Source organism: Pipistrellus hanaki (genome assembly GCF_964339955.1).
Source record: "Pipistrellus hanaki genome assembly, chromosome: 18".
NCBI lineage: Eukaryota > Metazoa > Chordata > Mammalia > Chiroptera > Vespertilionidae > Pipistrellus > Pipistrellus hanaki.
In genome coordinates this window covers 31,041,155-31,062,181 of record NC_140520.1, presented here as the reverse complement: position 1 = coordinate 31,062,181, position 21,027 = coordinate 31,041,155, and the positions used below count along the sequence as shown (strand labels likewise).

The 21,027-nt window shown below is 48.2% G+C and overlaps 1 protein-coding gene across 5 annotated transcripts; it reads left to right on the top strand.

Moving 5' to 3' along the window:
* Positions 1–471: 471 nt before the first annotated feature.
* On the top strand, positions 472–10,079 carry DYRK3 (dual specificity tyrosine phosphorylation regulated kinase 3). 5 transcript variants are annotated; one of them, XM_084865731.1, is made up of 4 exons: positions 472–735; positions 2,577–2,688; positions 5,438–5,485; positions 8,264–10,079. In XM_084865731.1, exon 4 carries the CDS (start codon positions 8,321–8,323, stop codon positions 9,833–9,835), a length of 1,515 nt encoding a protein of 504 aa, XP_084721857.1. In that variant the 5' UTR covers positions 472–735; positions 2,577–2,688; positions 5,438–5,485; positions 8,264–8,320; the 3' UTR covers positions 9,836–10,079. The 5 variants fall into 5 exon arrangements, with proteins under 5 accessions (XP_084721857.1, XP_084721856.1, XP_084721858.1 ...); XM_084865730.1 differs by lacking the exon at positions 5,438–5,485 and having other exon boundaries at positions 473–735; XM_084865732.1 differs by lacking the exon at positions 472–735 and having other exon boundaries at positions 2,589–2,692.
* The last annotated feature ends 10,948 nt before the right edge of the window (positions 10,080–21,027 follow it).

Here is a 21,027-nt window from a genome sequence, read left to right as displayed (position 1 = left end):
GAAAGCCCTGGCAGTGTCACGAACGGGGCTTGTGACTGCTCTCCGACGTAACTGAGGGCCCGGTGTGGGGGGCGGGGTGGCCGGAGGCTCCGCATGAGGAGTCTTCCGAAGTTACACATTTAAAAAAAAAAAAATTCATTTCCCAACGAGGTTTTTAGAACTCCAGGCTGTAGCCTGTTCAGGGAACAGCAGACTTCTGAGGCAGACATGGGACTCAGAGAGCCGCTGGCACCATCCTCCGCCGCCGCCCGCCTCCGCCCTCAGCTCGCCGCCGGGAGATCCCGTCCGCCCGCCCCGGCGGCCCCTCGCGGCGGACCTCCCGGCGCCTGCGCGGTGGGCCCAGGCCATGGGCCCCGCCCCCGTGCGTCATGCGTCTTTGCGCAGAGGCGTTTCCCGGGGCGTGCCCGGTTGCTAGGCGACCACACTGCACGCTCCCCGCCCCGCCCCGCCCCTCCCCGCCAGCCAGTCTGCCGGTCCTCCCCTCCCTCCCCGCCCCGCAGACAGTCGCGAGTCGGGGCGCGTGGAGCTGCAGTGTCTGCACGAGACTCCCCGGGGAGGCATCGTGGCCCCGGAGGCGGCTGCCCCAGCGGCGCAAGTGGACGCTGCCCGTCGGGCCCTCCAACCGCCGCCCCTCCCCCCGGGGGTCCCGAGCTAGCGGATGGGAGGCTCGGCTCGCGGGCCCGGGCGGAAGGATGCGGGGCCGCCCGGAGCCGGACTCCCGCCCCAGCAGCGGAGGTAACGGCGCTGCCGGGTAACGGGCTGGGGGCTCCGGATCGAGCGGCCGGCTCTGGCTGGCGAGGCCAGGGGGCGGGGAAGGCCTGGACCCCAGCGGGAGGGACGAAGGGAGGGATCTGACCCACTCCCAGGAGCCGCCCCCCCCCCTTCTTCTTCAGCTCCCCTCCCCCCAGCCCACTGAGAGCCGGGGAGGGAGCTGGGGCGGATTTAGGGCAAGAGGAATTCCCAGCCTCGGGGTTGTCTCTGAAGCCCTGGATCGGGGGATTGGGGGGCGGGAGGGGTGGGTAATATGGTAAGGAACTCTGAGAAGCTGGGACTTTTTAGCAGACTCTTCCCTGGGGGAGACGGAGCAATCGCTTTCAGAGAAGCCCTGTTGCTCAGAGCAGATAACCGAGGCTGAACTTGGGGCTTGGAGGGCAGGGGTGCGGCTGGCTTTGGATCTGCCGGGGAAGGGTTCTGCTGAAGGGGCTTCGGGGGATCCTATTTGGAGAGGTCCTCCTCCTGGCATTGTATTTTACCCCGGAGTGGGGAAGAGGGCCCTCCTCGCTTCATTTGCATGGAGACTTCCTTTGGGTAATTCCCTCTGGGGATTTATGAGAAATCTGCAGATCTTTTTTCTTTTTAAACCTGGACGTCTGTCGCGTTTTGTTCATACTGTTGGCAGACTGAGCCACATCCAAATTTTTTTGGGTTTTGTCGATGAAGCAGTTTTCGTTAAAGATACAAATGATCCTGTCAGAATGCGAGCCTGTTTTAAAAAGAACATTTCAAAAATATTTGTAGTGTTTTCTGTCTTATTTTTTCTTACTGTGTATATTCTTACAAGACCAATTAAGAAAACCCTAGACGAATTTTACAAAACAGTTTCTAAAGGCGACAAATATTCTAGCATATTTTAAAGATTAAAAAAAAAAAAAAAGCCTTTTCCCTGCATCCCGGCCATCATCATTGTGTAGCATATAAAAATGACAGAATGAAATGCTGGCGTGTGTAACTGAGAAATCCACGTTCTTGGTGGTAGATGAAGTACATTATTCAGGGCCATCTTGTGGGTTAAATAAATCCTCTTCATCTTTTATGTTTCCTTACCATGGTATAGACACAGTGTTAAAAAAGAGAGAGACGATCCTTAATCATGTAGCGTTTAGCATGTAGTATATCCAAATGGAGTGGATAAAAAGAAGTGAAACTTAGTACTTTTTTTCATTTTTTTAAATTAAGGTATTATGTGTGTACATATCTTACCAATCTCCCCCCCCCCCCAATAAATTTAGTACTTTTGTAGTTTAGAGGATTTCTTAGTATTTGCTGTAGTTTTTGCTGTATTTTTCTACATGTTAGGTTAGATGCTAAATAGGTACGGAGGGGAAAAAAAAGCCCTCAGAAGGCCTTGTATTTCTTGCCTGTAAGACCCAGAAGGTGTAGACTGGAATTATTCTTCCCATTGTGGCTTGTGGGAAACGGAGTCAGGAGGGATGCAGGGCAGCCAGTGGTAGAGAGCTGAGATTAGAAAAACCAAGTCAGTTTTTAGGCTTCAGAATTTAACTAGGTAGTAAGTTAAATGAAATCTTTTTTGATATCTCCTTTTTTTTTTTTTAACAACATCCAGAAAGAAAGACTTGTTTTAACTATTACAAAATACAAACCTAGAAATGCTATCTATACTTTTAAAATTTTGGTTTCCTTTCTTCCTCTGCCAAACACCCCAGTGCAGCATAGGCATTTATTTGTATGCATTATTCTTGTGGCAGATCTGAAGAATTAAGACACAGGATGTTTTGGAAATAAAAATGTGTGTACTTCCGTCACTAACAGATCTTATCTGCGATTCTTTCAACTAGATTGGGGGATGGTGTCTATGATACCTTCATGATGATAGATGAAACCAAATGCCCACCCTGTTCAAATGTTCTCTGCAATCCTTCTGAGCCATCTCTGCCTAGAAGACTAAATGTAAGTACATGAAGTCATTCTTTGTGCTGTAATTGTCTTGGAAAGGAGGAAGTGCTACTTAATACCCAAGGTACAGTTACATCTCACTGGCAACCCAGACATTGTTTCCTTTTGGCTTTCTCTTGACATTGGAATAATAACTTCTGTTAGCCCTGGCTGGTTTGGCTCAGTGGATAGAGCGTCCGCCTGAGGACTGAGGGGTCCCGGGTTCGATTCCTGCCAAGGGCATTTGCCAGGTTGCAGGCTGGATTCCCAGTAGGGGGCATGCAGGAAGCAGCCGATCAATGATTCTCATCATTGATGTTTCTATCTGCCTCTCCCTCTCCCTTCCTCTCTAAAAATCAATAAAAATATATTTAAAAAGTAACTTCTATTATTCACCAATTCTTTTTAATCACTGGGATAAATACATGGCCTTAGGAAGAAAATAATATGCTGCTTTTATCTAGGGGATGTTTATTTTGTTATGACATGATATATACTGTATTCAAAGGCTACATTTAACAAAAATATCCCTGAATTCATAGATCTACAGGTTTTTCTCCTGCAATTAGAAATGAAGTTTTAGCTTATTAGTATGCTAATGTTTTTTAGTTTTACATTTTCTTTTTTTAATTTATTCTTTATTATAGTTTATATATTTATACACATTTATATAACTTACAGAATGATAAAAGTCTTAGTATCTACCTGGCACTTTGCAGAGTTATGATATTGACTATATTCCCCATGCTGTACTTTTCATCGCATGACTTGTTTTATAATTGGAAGTTTGTGCTTCTTAATTTCCTTCCCCTTTCCTACCCCTCTGGCAATCATCAGTTTGAAAACACCCGTTTTATAGCTCATAAATAAAACATAACAGCACAGTTTGGTTTTTGAGGCATTTAATTATTTTTGGAGACTGCAGAAATTTAGCTTTGGACACTATTTTACTTAAGAAAGTAAAAAAAAAAAAAATTGATTCATATTCCCTTAGGAGACCAGGGTTTGGACAAGTTCCATGATAGGGAGAAGCTATCCTGTCACTTTTAAATTTGTGCACCTAATGAACAAATTGAATAATTGCAGAGACTGAAATATTTATCCTTCATATTTCTGTGTTGAAGACCTAAAATTGTTTCTATATGAAAAACATTACTTGTATTTTTCATAGTCCTTCCCAATTTTTTTTGACAGCTTTTGCTGATGAACCATTTCACTACTTTCAAAGCTAATAATACAAAGTATGGGCTAAATATATTTGGAAGGCTGGTCACCCTATTTTTAAACTCTCTGTGGAGGGAAGTAAGGTTCCTTTCCATAAGTTTATTTCTTTAATACGTAAAAATCTCTGAGGAGTCCAGAACCACATATTCCTTGTGTTGACCCTCCGATTTCCTGATGACTTGCTGCCAATTAGCACCATTCTATAGGAGGCTGGCGCATTACCATGTGACTGTAACTTTAATTCAGAGTCGGCTAATGCTAGTCATCTTCCAGTAGGTCAGTTACATTGTATGTGTCGGGACCAAAATCAATTTCTTACTGTATGGTATTTAAAGTAGCAATTTTGGGGAAACACAAGATTGTAGATTCTAACCCAATGTCTTTGCAAATTTTGCGGGAAAATATTTTTTGATGTCTTGGCTACACTTACAGTTCATGCTGCTATGAATCTGTCTCAACACCCTATTACTATTTTCACAAAGTCTGTAGTGTTGTTCTTGATCCAAGATGCTCTTGCATTCTCATTGTAACCTACCCATTATCTGCTCCTGGGCTTTTATTGGGTTAAGTGTTGTGTTGCAGAGATTTTTAGGTCAAGAATTTAGGGAGGGTAGCGTTTTCTATCCGGGGGAGAAGGCTAATTTTTTTTCTGAATTTCTTAACAAGATCTTTAAGACTTGATTAACACAGTGGAAGATTCTATTTGAAATGTCAAGAGACCTCCACATTAGTAGTATATATGAAGCATTCTTGAATAAAACATAACTCATCTGGCTTTATCTGTTTCTCTGGATACAATTACATAGTTAAGATATTCGAGATAGTTGATCATGTACATTATTTGTTTATTGTGATTATAAACCCAAGACTGGGGATATATAGTGGTTTAAAACTGTTACACTGTAACATGTGTGAAAAATCTAGAGTCTCCTAGAACAGTGGGAGATTTTATTTATAGCACAACAGACTTGATACATAATTGATTCAGGCCGGTATTTGAGATATTTACAGGAAAAGAAAGAAAGCTCAGGAGAAAACCCCTCTCGGTGTGGAAAAATTTCTCCCTGGAATTCTTCAGATTCACTGGAGATCGGAACCTGGGCAATCCATGGTGAACTACACCTGAAGCATCATGTTCTGTTCTGGGAGCCACACTGAAGAGAGACATAAAGTGCAGCCTGTACTGAGAACGTGAATGGGATAGTAAGGGAACCTGACACAGCCGTGGGAGGTGGAGAATGTCAGAGAAAAAACTGGTGGGGGCAGGGCAGCCCCTTGTAGGTATCTGAGAGCATTTACATGAAATTTGGATACTTCTGTGTAGTTCCAGGGGGCAAAACAAGACTTAATTTGGGGCGGGGGGGGGGGGGGGGGGGGGGGGGGGGCGGATATGTAGGCTCCATATTAAGAAAAACAATGAGTCAGGAAATCAAAATCAAAATTAAATCTGATTGTACTAATTCTGTGGAAATTAAATTTCTGTTATATATCTGTTCTTATTCATGTTCTGAACCTGAGACCCTCTTTTTATCGCAAACAGAGACGAAGACCTCCAGAGCCAGCGCAGCCTTACATGTAGGCAGAGTAGGTGAGATGCCCAGGGACGGGCCCTGGACCGCAAATCCCTTTCCTACCAGCAGGTCATTGACGGCTGCAGTTCCTAGAGAGGCATTCCTTTGAGTTAAGGCATTGATCCTCCGTTAAAGTGCAAATATCTCTGGAGAGGTAACACATTCAATTGTATAGCAAGTTGCAAGCAAGTGCTATGTGGGGGAGACAGTGGGTGAGGTGATTCTGTGCACCCTAAGGGAAGGCCTGTTGGGGCTTGATGGAGCAGGAGGCATGCTAGTGCAGACATCAGTGGAGGGAGGCTGGAAATATGGAAGAAGGCCCCCCAGAGAGAAGAGATTAAACTGAAAGGGGAAAGGGAGAGTGTGTAGGAGTTTAAATCGTATGTATTGAGAATTATTTGTTACCAGTATTTTTTAAATGTCTTCTAGTTTGTGAGAGTCTTTTACCTATATTATCACCATCATCATCTGAGTCACACCAACGTCAGGTATTCGGTCCACATCCTACAGATAAGAGGCTAAGAAACTGGGCTAAAGGTTAAGCAACCTGTCCGAAGACTTACAGCTTTTAAGCAGTGTAGACAGGACCCCAACCCAAGCCTTCTGACTTCACAATGCTTCAGAGTGGGTCCTTAGTCTAGCGGTAAATATCCAGATATATTTAAGTTAGAGGGTAAACATTTTAAAGGAAACTGGCTGAGATGTATGCAGATGTTCATTTTGTTATGTAAGTCTACCTAAAACCAAACATTTATAATTCCCTAGTTCAACGGAAGTCTCTCCTAATCCATGGGTGTTCCTTGAGAATGCTGTGTTTTTGTAGCATTTGTAATAGTGAACAACAAATGTTCATGTGAATGTTGGATGGAGAGACTGGACCCTCTTGTATTTTTCATCCTTAAAAACAAGAATAGTCATTTGACTTAATTACTGATGAGAAAAACCTTGCATTGTTTTTTCTATCTTAGCAAGGTATTTAATTTCTGTCTACAGGCCTATTTTAGTTTTTTGACCAGTGATAATTATCTATTTAGGTATAAGGGAGTTTGTTCCTGGTCCATATCTCGCCTCCTTACTTCAAAAGTAAATGCCAAAGTGTAGCTGTAGTTGTTCAGGCTGCTTTTGAGTAAGATTGTGTAATAATGCCTCATTTAACTGTGCTACTCTGTAAATGTTTCAATTGGTTCAATGACCTAAAAGGAGGAGGCAAGAACCAATATTTTGCTTTTATAACTTAGATTGGGAGCTGTCTTTAAAAGAGTATGTCAACACTTAAATACTATCACTATCATCCTTTTTTTGTTGTTTATATTTTCATCTTTTATATTTTATTTATTTAAGGTAATAAGCCAGGTGTTGTTTCTTTAGTTTATATTAAAGTTCTGTTTTTTAAAGGCCTGGCCATTTTATCTCATTACCTTTAAATTTTATCAGATTTTTAGGGATTGTGACTGTAGTTAAGAACTCACCTGGAATTACCTATTCTTGATCATAGAGGCTGTCAGAAATTATCAAACTATTGGGAGTACAGCTCTTCAGAGTTTATTAAGAAAAACAAATGTCCTTTGAAGTGTCCCATAACTTTAACAACAGAGTTAACATTATTTTTTCTTCTTCTATCACCTTTTTACATTTTTCATAGGTTTTGTTTTTTGTTTGGGGGTTGGTTTTTTTTTATTTTTTTTTTAGTGTTTGGATATTTTGCTTTTCTTTGCTTTTCTTTTCTTCCATCTAATTTCAAAGAATCTTGTCTCATTTCAGAGGAGTAAGTCGAGCTTTCTTTTGTGGGTTACTGTTTTTGAAGGCAGAGGTTAAGCAAAACCACGGGAAAAGGGTAGTAATATGTCTTCATCGCCGAGGCTCATGCTGAGGAAGAGTAGGCGTGTGTGTATGTGAGAGAGAGAGAGACTTCAGGAGAGTGTGACAAGAAGCACGGGGCATTGGTTTCTCACTGGTACTCAGGTACACAAAGAATTGGCCTGGATGGTCTCAAGAGTTCTCTTTGGCTTAGAACGTTTGTGATTCAATGAGCTGGGCTAGAAGGCTGCAGTAACTTATTTAGGGACCTGAGAGTAGATGATGAGGCCTTGGTTGGTTCCAGACCCTGGTCAGCATTCAGCCCTCCTGGAGAGCAGTAGAACAGGCAGTAGGAGAACCTGGTGCCAAGATATGTTAATGGGAAGGCACTGCAGATAGTCAGAAGACCTGGGTTCAAATCCTGCCTCTATTCTTTAATATTTACAGAACACTTGAATGTACATTATTTTGATCCTGCTTATATGCCTTTAAGATTTGGGAAGGTACTTGAAACCATTAGTAAAAAAATATAAGCCTGTGTGTGTGTGTGTGTGTGTGTGTGTGTGTGTAAAATCAAGTGCCAGATTTTGTGGTACAGACTAAAAAAGCTATAAGGTTATTTAGTATGGGCTTGGAGTAATTCTAAGTGGAAGAAAGAGGACTTGAATTGGGCTTGAAAGACTGGGATTTGGGTGATTAGGACGAAAGGACTCTCAGTAGAAAGACATGCCTATTAGAAGGAACTAGAATGCTTAGGGTATGGTAAGAAGACCTTGTCTCGAACAGAACAAGGCACATATAGGCGCTAGGAGTGGCTAGCATACTAGGGGGTCTGAAGATTAACATAACAGTATCTAGAGACTCCTCCTTATCTCACCTCACTTCTGGGTCCTGTTACTTAAACGACTGGATATGTTCTCTTGTTGTGCCAGGGAGGATTCTTTCATCCTTCCACTGTTTTGGTGTGACTCTCACATATTCCTTTTCCTTCTCCATAGATCACCACTGAGCAGTTAACAAGAGACAATACCCAGCGCTTTCTGAATGGAGGTGAGATGAAGGTAGAAGAGCTGTTTCAAGAATTTGGCAACCGAAGAGCTGACACTTTCCAGTCGGATGGCATTCACAACTCGGAAAAGTGCTCTCCTGTCTCTCAGGGTAAAAGTTCAGATAGCCTGAGCACGGTAAAATCCGGCAATTCGCCCAAAGCCCATAGAGCGGTGCCTCTGACCCCGGAGCAGGCGCTGAAGCAGTACAAGCACCTGCTCACCGGTTACGAGAAGCTGGAAATCCTCAATTACCCAGAAATTTACTTTGTGGGTCCAAATGCCAAAAAAAGGCACGGACTCCTTGGCGGTCCCAATAACGGGGGGTATGATGATGCCGAAGGGGCCTACATTCACGTGCCTCGAGACCACCTCGCTTATCGATACGAGGTGCTGAAGATTATCGGCAAGGGGAGCTTCGGACAGGTCGCCCGGGTCTACGACCACAAACTCCGACAGTACGTGGCCCTGAAGATGGTGCGCAACGAGAAGCGTTTCCATCGCCAAGCCGCCGAGGAGATCCGGATCCTGGAGCATCTCCGGAAGCAGGATAAGACCGGCAGCATGAACGTCATCCACATGCTGGAGAGCTTCACGTTCCGGAACCACGTGTGCATGGCCTTCGAGCTGCTGAGCATAGACCTGTACGAGCTCATCAAGAAAAACAAGTTTCAGGGTTTCAGCGTGCAGCTGGTACGGAAGTTCGCTCAGTCCATTTTGCAGTCCTTGGACGCGCTCCACAAAAACAAGATCATTCACTGTGACCTGAAGCCGGAAAACATCCTCCTGAAGCACCACGGGCGCAGCGCCACCAAGGTCATTGACTTCGGGTCCAGCTGTTTCGAGTACCAGAAGCTTTACACGTACATCCAGTCCCGCTTCTACAGGGCCCCGGAGATCATCCTGGGGGGCCGCTACAGCACCCCCATCGACATGTGGAGCTTTGGCTGCATTCTCGCAGAACTCCTAACCGGACAGCCCCTCTTCCCGGGGGAGGACGAGGGGGACCAGTTGGCTTGTATGATGGAGCTGCTAGGGATGCCCCCGCCCAAGCTGCTGGAGCAGTCCAAACGTGCCAAGTACTTTATCAACTCCAAGGGCCTACCTCGCTACTGCTCCGTGACTACTCAGGCTGACGGGAGGGTGGTGCTGGTGGGGGGTCGCTCGCGGAGGGGCAAAAAGCGGGGTCCCCCAGGCAGCAGAGACTGGGTGACAGCTCTGAAAGGGTGCGATGACTACTTGTTCATAGAGTTTTTGAAAAGGTGTCTTCACTGGGACCCCACCGCCCGCCTGACCCCAGCTCAAGCACTGAGACACCCGTGGATCAGCAAGTCTGTACCCAAACCTCTCACCGTGGAGAAGGTGTCGGGGAAACGGGTCGTGAATTCCGCAAATGCTTTCCAGGGACTGGGTTCCAAGCTGCCTCCTGTCGTTGGCATCGCCAACAAGCTTAAAGCTAACTTAATGTCAGAAACCAATGGTGGTATACCTCTGTGCAGTGTGTTGCCAAAACTGATTAGCTAATGGACAGCGATATGCTCAGAGATGCACATGTATGTATTTTTAACTGTCTTGCAGACCTAAAAAATGGGGGAAAAAATACAAGCCATTGGTGGATATGTTTTTCTTAGACTAGATTTCTTTTTTTTTTTTTAACAAGGCAAAACATTTTTATATAAATGTAAAAGGAACTCTTCAAGGGCTAATTACCTAACCAGCTTGTATTGGCCATCCTGGAATATACATTAAATGACTTTTTATAAGTCAATGTGTCTTCGTTATTATTGCCAGATGTACATCAAGCTGTGTGTTACATTGGTTTAAATCTCTTCTCTCAAGATAGAAGGTATCCCACAAAGTCAATTCTGACCATTTCTCTGGTAGTCTCCCTCTGCATCTGTTCCAGAGGGTAACGTGGGACATGGCCACGGTTATGGATGAGAACCAAAGCTAGAACTTTTGCCCCAGCAGGCCATTCTGGGGTCATTCTAGGTGAAGAGGTCACAGCAGAGGACAGGGTCAAGGAAGCTTCCTGAAGCTGTTGATTACCTGGGGAATTGGTGGTTCTGCTTCTCAGTGACTCATTTTGTGATGTGCAGCTTATTTATTTATCCTCACCCGAGGATATTTTTTTCTTTTTTCTTTTTTTTTTTTTTTGAGAGAGAGAGTAGGAGAGAGGCAGAAAGATAGAGAGAAACATTGTTGTGAGAGGGACACATTGAGTAGTTAGTTGCCTTCCTCACATGCCCCTGTTGGGGCCGGGAATCAAACCTGCAACTCAGGTACATGTCCTGGATGGGACTGAACCCGCAACTTTTCAGTTCAAGGTCTGATGCTCTAACCACAGCCGTACCGACCAGAGCTTTATTTTGTGTTGTTATTACTTTTTATTTATTTATTTTTGCCTCTGATTTGTTTCCTGAGCACTCAAAGCATTTTGCAGACCGCTTACCCTTTACCGAGTACTGGCCTTAAAGCGAGTCCGATGCCTCCGTGTCCCTTCCCCCCGCCCCCCTCCGGCCACTAAGGAAGAGGATGCAGCTGCTTTGCCCCAAGTGACCCCAACGCTGAGGTGGAGTCGGCAAGCAATCTGCAGTTCCCTCATTGCTTGGACCAGCCTGCTTGCTGCGTTTCCATGGACTCTCCCTTACAAAAGTGGTCCCTTTCAGGTAAACCTAACGTGGGTTTCATTGCTTTCCTTCCTCTTTTCCCAGCTTTGGGCCACAATTGTTCCACTTGCCCTTGACACCGCAGACTAGTCCCTACATTCCAAGTGAGCTTCAGTTATAAGAAGAAAATCAGAAACATAGTAATCCATTTCCTTTCTCTTCAACACCCTTTTTTCTAAGATTCAAACAGTGAGGACTAGTAAGAAACTGATTGCTAAGGAAATGTCTTACTAAGAAGGATGGAGAAGAGTCAGTAACCCGGTAACACTGCCTCTTGTTCTGCTTTCCTCCCTGCCCTTCCGCTGCTCCCAGCTTCCTCCGAAGCACGTGCGTGCCCTGGAGGACACGGTAGCTTCCTTCAGCTTCGCTCTCGGGAGGAGCCAGTTCCTTTTTCATTCTAGGAGTTAGTCTGCAAACTCCCTAAGAGCAGGAGGCTCCTTTTGCTGGACAAGTCAGTAACAAAAAGGGGAAAAAGGTCACCCTGGCAGGCAGCTCCGTTGGTTAGAGCATTGTCCTGATACACCAAGGCTGCAGGTTCATTTCCTGGTCTGGGCACATACAAGAAGCAACCAGTGGATGCATAGATAAGTGGAACAACAAATCGATGTTCCTCCCTAAGAATCAATCAAATATATATATAGAAAGGAAGAAAGAAAAAAAAGGTATATTATTGAAGGATCTTTTGCCTTATCCAAAAAAGTATTCCTGATTGCCACAGCACAGGCTATGAAAACAGTAAGTAAGCAAATGACCAGAGCGGGGCCTCAGCCCCCCTGGCAGGGAAGAGTTCAGACGGAGGTTCAGCGACCCACAGGTTGAGAACCGCTGCTGTAGAGCCTAAGACCATTGGAAAACACAGATATTTACATTACGATTCATTACCAGTAGCAAAGTTACAGTTATGAAGTAGCAATGAAAATAACTTTATGGTTTGGGGTCACCACCCCATGAGAAACTGTATTAAAGGGTCACAGCATTAGGAAGGCTGAGAACCACTGCTCTAACTCCTGCTGAACTCTCCCAACGTAGAGAGAAGCTGGGTAAAATCTCCTGTGTTATCTGCACAGAGCATATGTGGAGGTGGTTTTGCCAGTTGTTATCACTGTGGAAGACTTGCTCTTTTAAGAAAACTATTCAAAGAACTTTGCCCTGAACACCCGATGGGCACCGGAGGGCACGCGATCTCCATGTTTGTGTTTTCAATGAGCGGTGGTCTTGGTCGGTCAGCACCGTGTGCGACGGGGGAGGCAGGAGCCTGTGGCTGAGGTTGGCACGAGGTCTGGTTCTGGGTGTGGAGTGGACAGTGAAGTTATTGAAATGGGTCGAGTGACAGGAGAGAGACAACCCATGACTACACAAATTCTAGAAAGCCCCAGGAATTTTGAAAACATGCAGTATCTGACTGTTCAGTCGGAGGCACTGACCTCTCTTCCCTCAGGTTGTCAAATAAAAAGGCAGATGATGTGTTTGCCTAAATTTGGCAAGCTGGGGAGTGACGGAGGGCAGCGTCATCCCAGTTGGCAGTCTCTGCGGGCTGATTCGGAGTCTGGGGAGAGTGGGCTGCTTTCACGCAGGGCAGAGGTGGTGCAGATGCATTTGGGGAGGTGTGTGAGTGGGTATCAAGTCTGGGGACAAGCTGTGGTTGATAGATACCGTCACCCTGTGCCCCCTTTTCTCAGCCGCTTACATTTTTGCTTGGATCTCTTGCCAGCTGTACGTAGCAGTGTGTGACCCAATCAGACCAAGGGTTACGCGGAGATTCAAACCCTGTCCTACGGTTACAGGGTTCTTTCGCCATTTTTTAAATTCTTCAGGTCATTTCAATAAACTGACTTCTTTTACTGATTTTGAAATTGACAAAAATCAACTGAGTTTCCAAATTCCCATTTGACACAGATTTGGGTAGACATTTCTGTTTTACTTCATTCCTGAAACTACTTTTGTCTCTTCGCGTGGGGAATTGGCTGACGTCCCTGATGCCTGCTCATCTTGTTGACTCTGTCCCACCCTCTGCCTGCCAGTGATTGAGCTGTTTGTTGAGTGTGATCACGATTCCTCCTCCCATTAGAATGTGAGCTTCAGAGGGGCAGGCCCCTGACTTCCTGATGCTCTAAGTCGGCGATTCCCTCCCCCTGGGCCGTGGCAGGCACCCTGGTGTGCCCCAAGAATTTTGAAAACATGCAATACCTGACTATTGAGTCGGGGCACTGACCTCTTTTTCCTTAGATTGTCAAATTAAAAAATGGCAGCAGCCCTGACCGGTTTGGCTCAGTGGATGGAGCGTCGGCCTATGGACTCAAGGGTCCCAGGTTTGATTTCGGTCAAGGGCATGTACCTTGGTTGTGGGCACATCCCCAGTGGGGGGTGTGCAGGAGGCAGCTGATCAATGTTTCTCTCTCATCAGTGTTTCTAGCTCTCTATCCCTTCCTCCCTTCCTCTCTGTAAAAAATTAATAAAATAATAAATAAATAAATAAATAAATAAATAAATAAAATGACAGAAGCCAACACAATAGCCATCTAGTGTGAATGAATCAAAAGTATAGCTTTTATTTTGGTCAGATCAGCCAAAAATATATATATATATGTTTTGATGCGCCACCGAATTTTAGTAATTTATACGCCATGAGATGAAAAAGGTTGAAAATCGCTGCTCTGAGTTAACCGGTGTGTGTGCTTCTGATCACGGGCAGGTGGTAGAATGCTCCCTCCCACGCACCAGGAGTGTGCTCACCTCTTGTCTTCTTTTAAGTTGACCCACACAGTTACTCTCCGATCTCTTTTTGAGAAAGGATAATTGGATGAAGGTTCTATGAGACCACCTTCTTCTGGTCCAGCATTTGACACCTGGATAATAACAAAAAGAAAAATGCAACTGGAACCTGGCTGACATAAAGGTCTTCTTCTGCCCCCCAACCCTCCCCCCCCCACCCCTGTGGGGGCTCCGTGAAGGAGGAGAGAGTCCAGCTGGGTGCTTCTCCCAGAGGAAATGACATGAGTAGCGTAGGGGGATTTCAGGTATTTTCAGGGGGTTGGGACAGACAGGTGAGCTGGCAATGTCATATTTTACTTTTCATGACATTTAATCTGTTAAGAATTGAGCTTATTGTCTCCATTTTGTTCTTTGTTCGATGAGAGAAAAACATCGATCATAAAAAACACACCGAACAAAACAAAAGATTAAATGAAAATGTCAACTGGGAAGCAGTTTGGGATCTGGAGCAGCTGGTCATGTTGGAACACCTTTTTTTTTTTTTTTTTTTTTTTTGCTTAATTCCAAGCGAGGCATAATGAAAACAAATGCTAAACTTCAGGTAGCAGCTAATAAATGGTGCTGAGCTTCTCTGACTAACAGAATCCTCCTACCCCTTGAGTGGATCATGGGAAACTCTCGTTCATTTTTAATTATGTCTCTGGCATCTGTCATTTGATGTCATCAGCACGGAAGTTGGAAAGGTGACAGTGATTGTTCCAGACTGTGCCGGGATGTCTGGTCTCCCCTGCGAACTGAGGAGAAGCTCTTGTCCTTAGAAGCAGGTGGACTTTGCCAGAACATGTTTCCCGCGTCTATTCAGGTTCGCCAGAGGGGCCACTCTCACGTGCTAGAACTTACTATCCACAGAGCCACTGCAGACACCCATCACATGGACAGGGAGTGGCAGATGGAGGAAGAATTGTCCTGTGCCAGGGGTCAGCCTCCCAGTTATTAAATTTTTAATTTTGTATACTTTTAATCATCACCCAACAATATGTTTTTATTGATTTTAGAGAAACAGGAAGGGAGAGAGAGAAACATCGATGTGAGAGAAAGACATTGATTGGTTGCCTCCAATATGCACCCTGACCAGGGATGGAACCCACCAGGACACCAGGTATGTACCCTGACCAGAGAGTCGAACCCATGACATTTTGGTGCATGGGACAGTGCTCCAACCAACCAAGCCACCCAGCCAGGGCAGCCTCTCTGTATTATTTTTATTTATTTTTAAATATATTTTATTGACTTTTTACAGAGAGGAAGGGAAAAAGGGATAGAAAGCTAGAAACATCAATGAGAGAGAAACATCAACCAGCTGCCTCTTGCACCCCCCCCTCCCCACTGGGTATGTGCCTGAAACCAAGGTACATGCCCCTGACCGGAATCGAACCCAGGACCCTTCAGTCCGCAGGCCGATGTTCCAGCCACTGAGCCAAACCAGTCAGAGCAGCCTCTCCGTTTTAAATAACTTTTTTTTTTTTTTTTTAAATATCCTCTTTCTAACATGTACCACTTCCATCTTCAGCCTGTACTTCCTAAAGCCCAAGATTTTTAAGAGAATTTGCTTCCCAACCTGGCCTTCAACCAAATGAGGGACAGTCCTCTCCCAGTGTCTGTCAGAGTATGCCTGCTAATTTCAGGGGGACCTTTTTCGGAGTCACCGCGAACCCATCCATGTAAGGACTGAAAGCTCTCCGGTCCCTGCATCCGTAACCCCTGAGATAAGCCAGAGCTACAAATACACTGTCTAGACTTTGAAGGAGAGGAGATGGTTCTTAATATAGCTCGCCAAGCACCCGCGGAGCCTGGACTCCCTTGATTTTCCTATAACAGGAGAACCGCCTGCCTGGGGACCAGAAAGGCGCACCTTCCGCCACCACACAGACAACCCGAAAAGGGAGCGCCCGCCCCAGCGCGGGCCAGACGGTGCCCGTGGCTGTTCCAGCCCAGGATGCCAGCCTCAGAGCACGGGGAGGGCTCCTTTAGGGGCCGTGGGATCCTCTCACAGTCCGCGGGAATCTGCTGACACGCTCCCCCTGGAAAGCCATGTCGGTGTGGATGACTCAGTGTTGTTGTTTTTTTTATTTTGGGGTGTTTGTTTTTTAAAAGTAAGGGTGACGTGCTCTGAGCATTTTTCAGCTTCTCATGCTTGCTTCAAAACCAAAGCCGGGAACTTGCCCCAGCCCAGCCCTGGGTGCTGTGCCCTGCACTGTCCGTGTGTGTGTGTGTGTGTGTGTGTGTGTGTGTGTGTGTGGAGGAGGGGAGGGGATAGAGGGGGTGCCATCCACCAGGGAGCATGGGCTCCACTGTGCTGCAGGAACAGCCTCTTGACCGCCGGCAGCAATAGAGGAAGAAGACGCTTGAAAAAGCAAACCCTGGGACGGAAGAAGGATCAGGCTGAGCAACAGCCTTGCAGAGAGTCCGCCGCCTATAACGTCCTCTCGGTTCCCAGGGCTCCGGTCTAAGCCCCGCCCTGGTGTGAAGAGGGAGCTGGGAAGCACGTGGTGGGAGAGGGGTGCTCGGGTTTGGCCCTCGTCCTGGGAGCCTGACCGTCAGCTCCGTGGGCCCTGCCCACTGTCCCACGTGCTGGGCCCAAGGTCAGCCGCTCCAGGATGCAGCCCGGCACTCGGCTCCTTTGGGAAGTGGCGCTGTGTTTCTCAGGCCCAGGCCTTGGTCCGGGGGATAATTTAAAACGAGAGGGAAGCAAGCAAAAGAAGGAAAGGGAAACATATTCTTAGGGGCAATTCCCCTCCTCCCGGCTTCGGATCTGGCCAGGGGCCATCAGTGCCCTGGCCACTGAGCTAAGCGGCACTGACCCAAGGACTGCTTTCTGTTCCCAACAGGCTTTCTATGGCCTGTGGCTGCCCGTGGCGGCCTGGCCTAAAGCTAGAGAAAGGCCTCCTTGTGTTCGTGAAGCAGCTGCGAGTTCGAGACCGGCTGCTAGAGTACGTACAAGAGCAGCAGCCTTCAGCAAAGCTGTTTAAATTTCCCCATGGCTGAGTGCGCCATTATATTTATACATATAATCTCTGAACGCATAATAATCTGGCCACTCAGTGTGTGTGTGTGTGTTAGAGGCCCGGGGCATGAATTCATGCATGGGTGGGGTCCGGCCAGTCTGGCCAGGGGGAGGGGACATGGGCGGTTGGCCAGCCTGCCTGGTGGTTGGACTCCTGGTCGAGGGGACAATTTGCATATTAGCCTTTTATTACTGAGTGGCCAGATTATTATGCATTCAGAGATCATAATAATCTGGCTACTCAAGTGTATATATATATATATATATATATATATATATATATATATATATATATATTAGTTTTTTATTGATTTCAGAAAGGAAGGGAGGGAGAGGAAGAGAGAGATAGAAACATCAATGATGAGAGAGGATCATTAATCGTCTGCCTCCTTGCACGCACCCTACTGGGGATGGAGCCCACAACCTGGGCATGTGCCCTTGACCAGAATTGAACGTGGGACCCTTCAGTCCGCAGGCTGACACTCTATCCACTGAGCCACACCGGCCAGGACGCGCCCGTGGCGGTTTTTTGCACGGAGGGCAAACACTCCCAGGACCTAGGGAAGACAGGGAAGTGGCGATGAGGGCTGGAGCTGTGCGGTCCATCGCTTTTTCATCTCCAGGAGGGAATTTCTGTCCGGAGGCAGAAACCTGAAGTGACTCAGCTAGACCGAGCCGGTGCTGAGATGGGCCTTTCTGTAGCATGAAAACTGGGCACAATGTGGCCTTATTTGCAGCGGCTGCCTGGCTGTTTGCGTCTGGCTGCTGCCCAGCTCCTGGTGAAGGCGCAGGCCCAGGAAGCCCTGTCTGAACCACGGCGGAGGGTTCTCGATGGTTCCCAGGGTGGAGCGCTGGCCCACGTGCTCACCTCTGCCCTCCTGGGGCATGTCCCTGCAGGCCTGCATGGGTGCGTTTGTTCTTTCAACAGTGACTTATTGGGCAATGGCGGTGTGGAAAGCACTCTGGTAGCGACTGCCAGGATGGTGGCAGCGACAGCATGCAGGCCATATGCCCAGACTCTGACAGAAGGCAGGCGGTGGGTCCAGAGGCACTCAGCCTCGGTTTTAAAATGTGTCTAAACCGGCAAGGGAGTGGGGCGAGAAGGGGAGATGGTTTCAGAAGACAACGTGCTGACAAAAGGAAAGAAAAATGACTCTGATACTCGCTCCCGCTGCCCTCAGCCGGACCTGGAAGATGAGATGGGGACCCCCTGGGGTTTCTCGGACTTGATTTCAGGTCAGGGCATTGACTTCTGCGGCCCCTCCTCAGACATCAATCTGCCCACCTCAGCCACCAGGCAGATCGGCCCGGAGGAGGCCGGCGGGCACCCGTCCCCTACCTCTGCTCCCTCCCTTTCTTCCCTCAACAATAGCTGGCTTGGGTTGCTGTTTTCTCTGGTTGCTAAATCAACATCGTTTATTTTCATCCCGTCATCAAATGGGGTTGGAGCCCAAGACGCAGGTGATGGCACGGGATGGATCCTGATCCTGGAGCTCCGTCCCTGAGATCTTTCCCTCGGTTCTGAGAAGCTGCCCCACCTCGTCCTGGTTCCAGAGCCCTTCTCTCCTTGGAATCCAAAGGCGCATCTACTTCAAAGAGGCCAGAGGGACGTCGGGGCCGGCAGAGGGGCCAGGAGGCCTCAGAGGAGAGCCCCAGAGGAAGGAGGCGGGGAACCACACAGGTGCTTCCCCCAATTCTGCGGAAAGAACAGGGCCCAGTGTTTCCGTGGCCGTGGTCGGGCTTCCTGCAAGGACAACTGCTTCCTAACTGCCCCGTCACACACACACACACACACACACACACACACACACACACTCTGCCCTGCAAGCCCCACCTGGTCCCGGCAGCTGCAGTTCAAAGAGAGAGAGAGTAATCCCTCGGGTTCTTTATTTGTTCTCTCAGGAGAAAGGTGCGGCTTCCGCTGGGAGGGCCGGGGTGGGGTGGGGGTGGGAGTGGGGATGAGGGTAGGGATGGGGAAGGGGTCAGGGATGGGGGTGGGGATAGGGTGGAAGGGGACTGGAGGAGGAGACCACAGGGTGTTAAGTTAGCAACGGGGGCAGGGCTGGGAACAACTGCCCCCAACTGGGGATTCTTCAGGCTCCCCCAGGGGGCAGCAGGGCCCACCCGGCTCTGCCGGCCTCCTCTTCCTTCTGCAGGCGCCGTGCCCAGCAATCCCAATAGGAATAGGACAGGTCCTCGCTCCAGAATGTAGTGGGGTAAAGAATTGAAATACAGCCCTATCCGGTTTGGCTCAGTGGTTAGAGCATTGGCCTGCGAACTGAAGGGTCCCAGGTTCGATCCCAGTCAAGGGCACATGCCTGGGATTGCGGGCACGATCCCTAGTGGGGGGTGTGCAGGAGGCGGCCGATCAATGATTCTCTCTCATCATTGATGTTTCTATCTCTCTCTCTCCCCCTTCCTTCCCCTCTGAAATCATAAAAATATTTTTTTTTTAAAAAGAATTGAAATACAAAGGCACCGAAACGCCAAGTTGTCTGCACTCAGTGGATAGAGCATCAGCCTGCGGACTGAAGGGCCCCGGGTTCGATTCCGGTCAAGGGCATGTACCTGGGTTGCAGGCACATCCCCAGTGGGGGCCGTTCAAGAGGCAGCTGATCGATGACTCTCTCTCATTGATGTTTCTGACTCTCTATCTCTCTCTCCTCCTCTCTGTAAAAAAATCAATAAATTTTTTTTAAAGGAATTGAAATACAAAGACACACACGTAGCAGGGGGCATGGACTACGTGCCCTGGGGTCCGCAAAAACCAAGGGGAAGGCCGGCAGGGATGGATGGCCGCACAGGCCCTTTGTGGCGATTGCCCCCCTCCTTCATTGGCCGTGACCTTTGCCCCTGACCACCCTCACAGGCAAGGCCTCCTGCCTCGGGGCTCCTCCCAGCTGAAGAGCCCGCTGGAGACGGAGGCCCAGACTGGAGACCACAAACACCCTCGTCCCTCTGGTGGGCCGCAGAGCCAAGGTTTGGAGGCAGGTTCTCCTCTGCTGCCCCAAAAATGCCCCATTCACCACTCCCTCCCGGTGCCAGGGAGGGGGAGGGGCAGTTATTTTTGCCTCTAGGGTTTGGAAAGGGGCAAAGGCTGAGGCTGGGGCAATTCAGTGGCGCCAGCAGAGGCTTAAATACAATGAGGAAGCCCCGCCCTGCCAGCCCTGCCCACGGAGCAGCCAGCAGGAAATAAATGGCGCTGTGTGCCCGGCCCGCAGGGCTGGCTGCGTGCGGCTGCCTGGCCCCCCGCCAGTCACATGAGCCGGCGGTTAAAAAGAGCCCGGTAATCTCCCGCTCCAGTGTCTCCGCTGGCACCGGAGCCATGGGGGCGAGGGTGCCAGTGCTTCTCTCTGGGGCCTGGGAGGATGGGGAGGAGCGGGGGAAGGGGCACCTGGGGCCAGGGAGGGAGCCAGCCAGTCGGACTTCACCCCGGGCAAACTATCAGTCCCCGGCCCTGGCACTGGGCAACCCTGATAGCTCCGGGGAGGGCAGTGCGGCCAGAGGAGCTGAAGGGAGAAACAGCCTGGCCGGAGTCCCACAACCAATCTTAATTCAGCCAGAGCTGCCGTCCCCCGCACGCCCCTGCCCCCGGCGGGTGCAAACTCTCTCTCTCTCTCTCCTGTCTCTCTCTCTCCTGTCTCTGTCCTGCCTCTCTCCTCTCTCTCTCTCTCTCTCTCTCTCTCTCTCTCTCTCTCTCTCTCTCTCTCTCTCCTAACTCTGTCCTGCCTCTCTCTCCTCTCCTCTCTCTCTCTCTCTCTCTCTCTCTCTCTCTCTCTCTCTCTCTCTCTCTCTCTCTCTCTCTCTCTCTCCTCTCTCTCTCTCTCTCTCTCTCTCTCTCTCTCTCTCTCTCTCTCTCTCTCTCCTCTCTCTCTCTCTCTCTCTCTCTCTCTCTCTCTCTCTCTCTCTCTCCTGTCTCTCTCCTGTCTCTCTCTCTCCTCTCTCTCTCTCCCACACACACACACACACACACACACACACACACACCACTCCTAACTTCTCTTTCTCAGCTCTTTGTTCCAACCCTCTCAGCTCAGAACGCCAGCATCTGTCTACCTTTTTTTTTTTTTTTTAATATATTTTTGTTGAATTTTTTTTGAAAGAGAGAGGAAGGGAAAGAAATAGAAAGACAGAAACATTGATGAGAGAGAAACATAATCTGTAGGCTGCCTCCTGTCCTCCTTCACTGGGGTCTGAGCCTACACCCCGGGCATCGAACCAGTGACCTCTTGGTTCCTAGGGAGACACTCCACCACTGAGCCACACCAGCC

Excerpts from the sequence above, each read along its gene's own strand:
- DYRK3 (XM_084865730.1), top strand. The coding sequence starts at position 659 with ATGGGAGGCTCGGCTCGCGGGCCCGGGCGGAAGGATGCGGGGCCGCCC. Across the intron at positions 736-2,576 it reads CTCCCGCCCCAGCAGCGGAG|ATTGGGGGATGGTGTCTATG; the intron begins GTAACGGCGCTG and ends TCTTTCAACTAG. Across the intron at positions 2,689-8,263 it reads CTCTGCCTAGAAGACTAAAT|ATCACCACTGAGCAGTTAAC; the intron begins GTAAGTACATGA and ends CCTTCTCCATAG.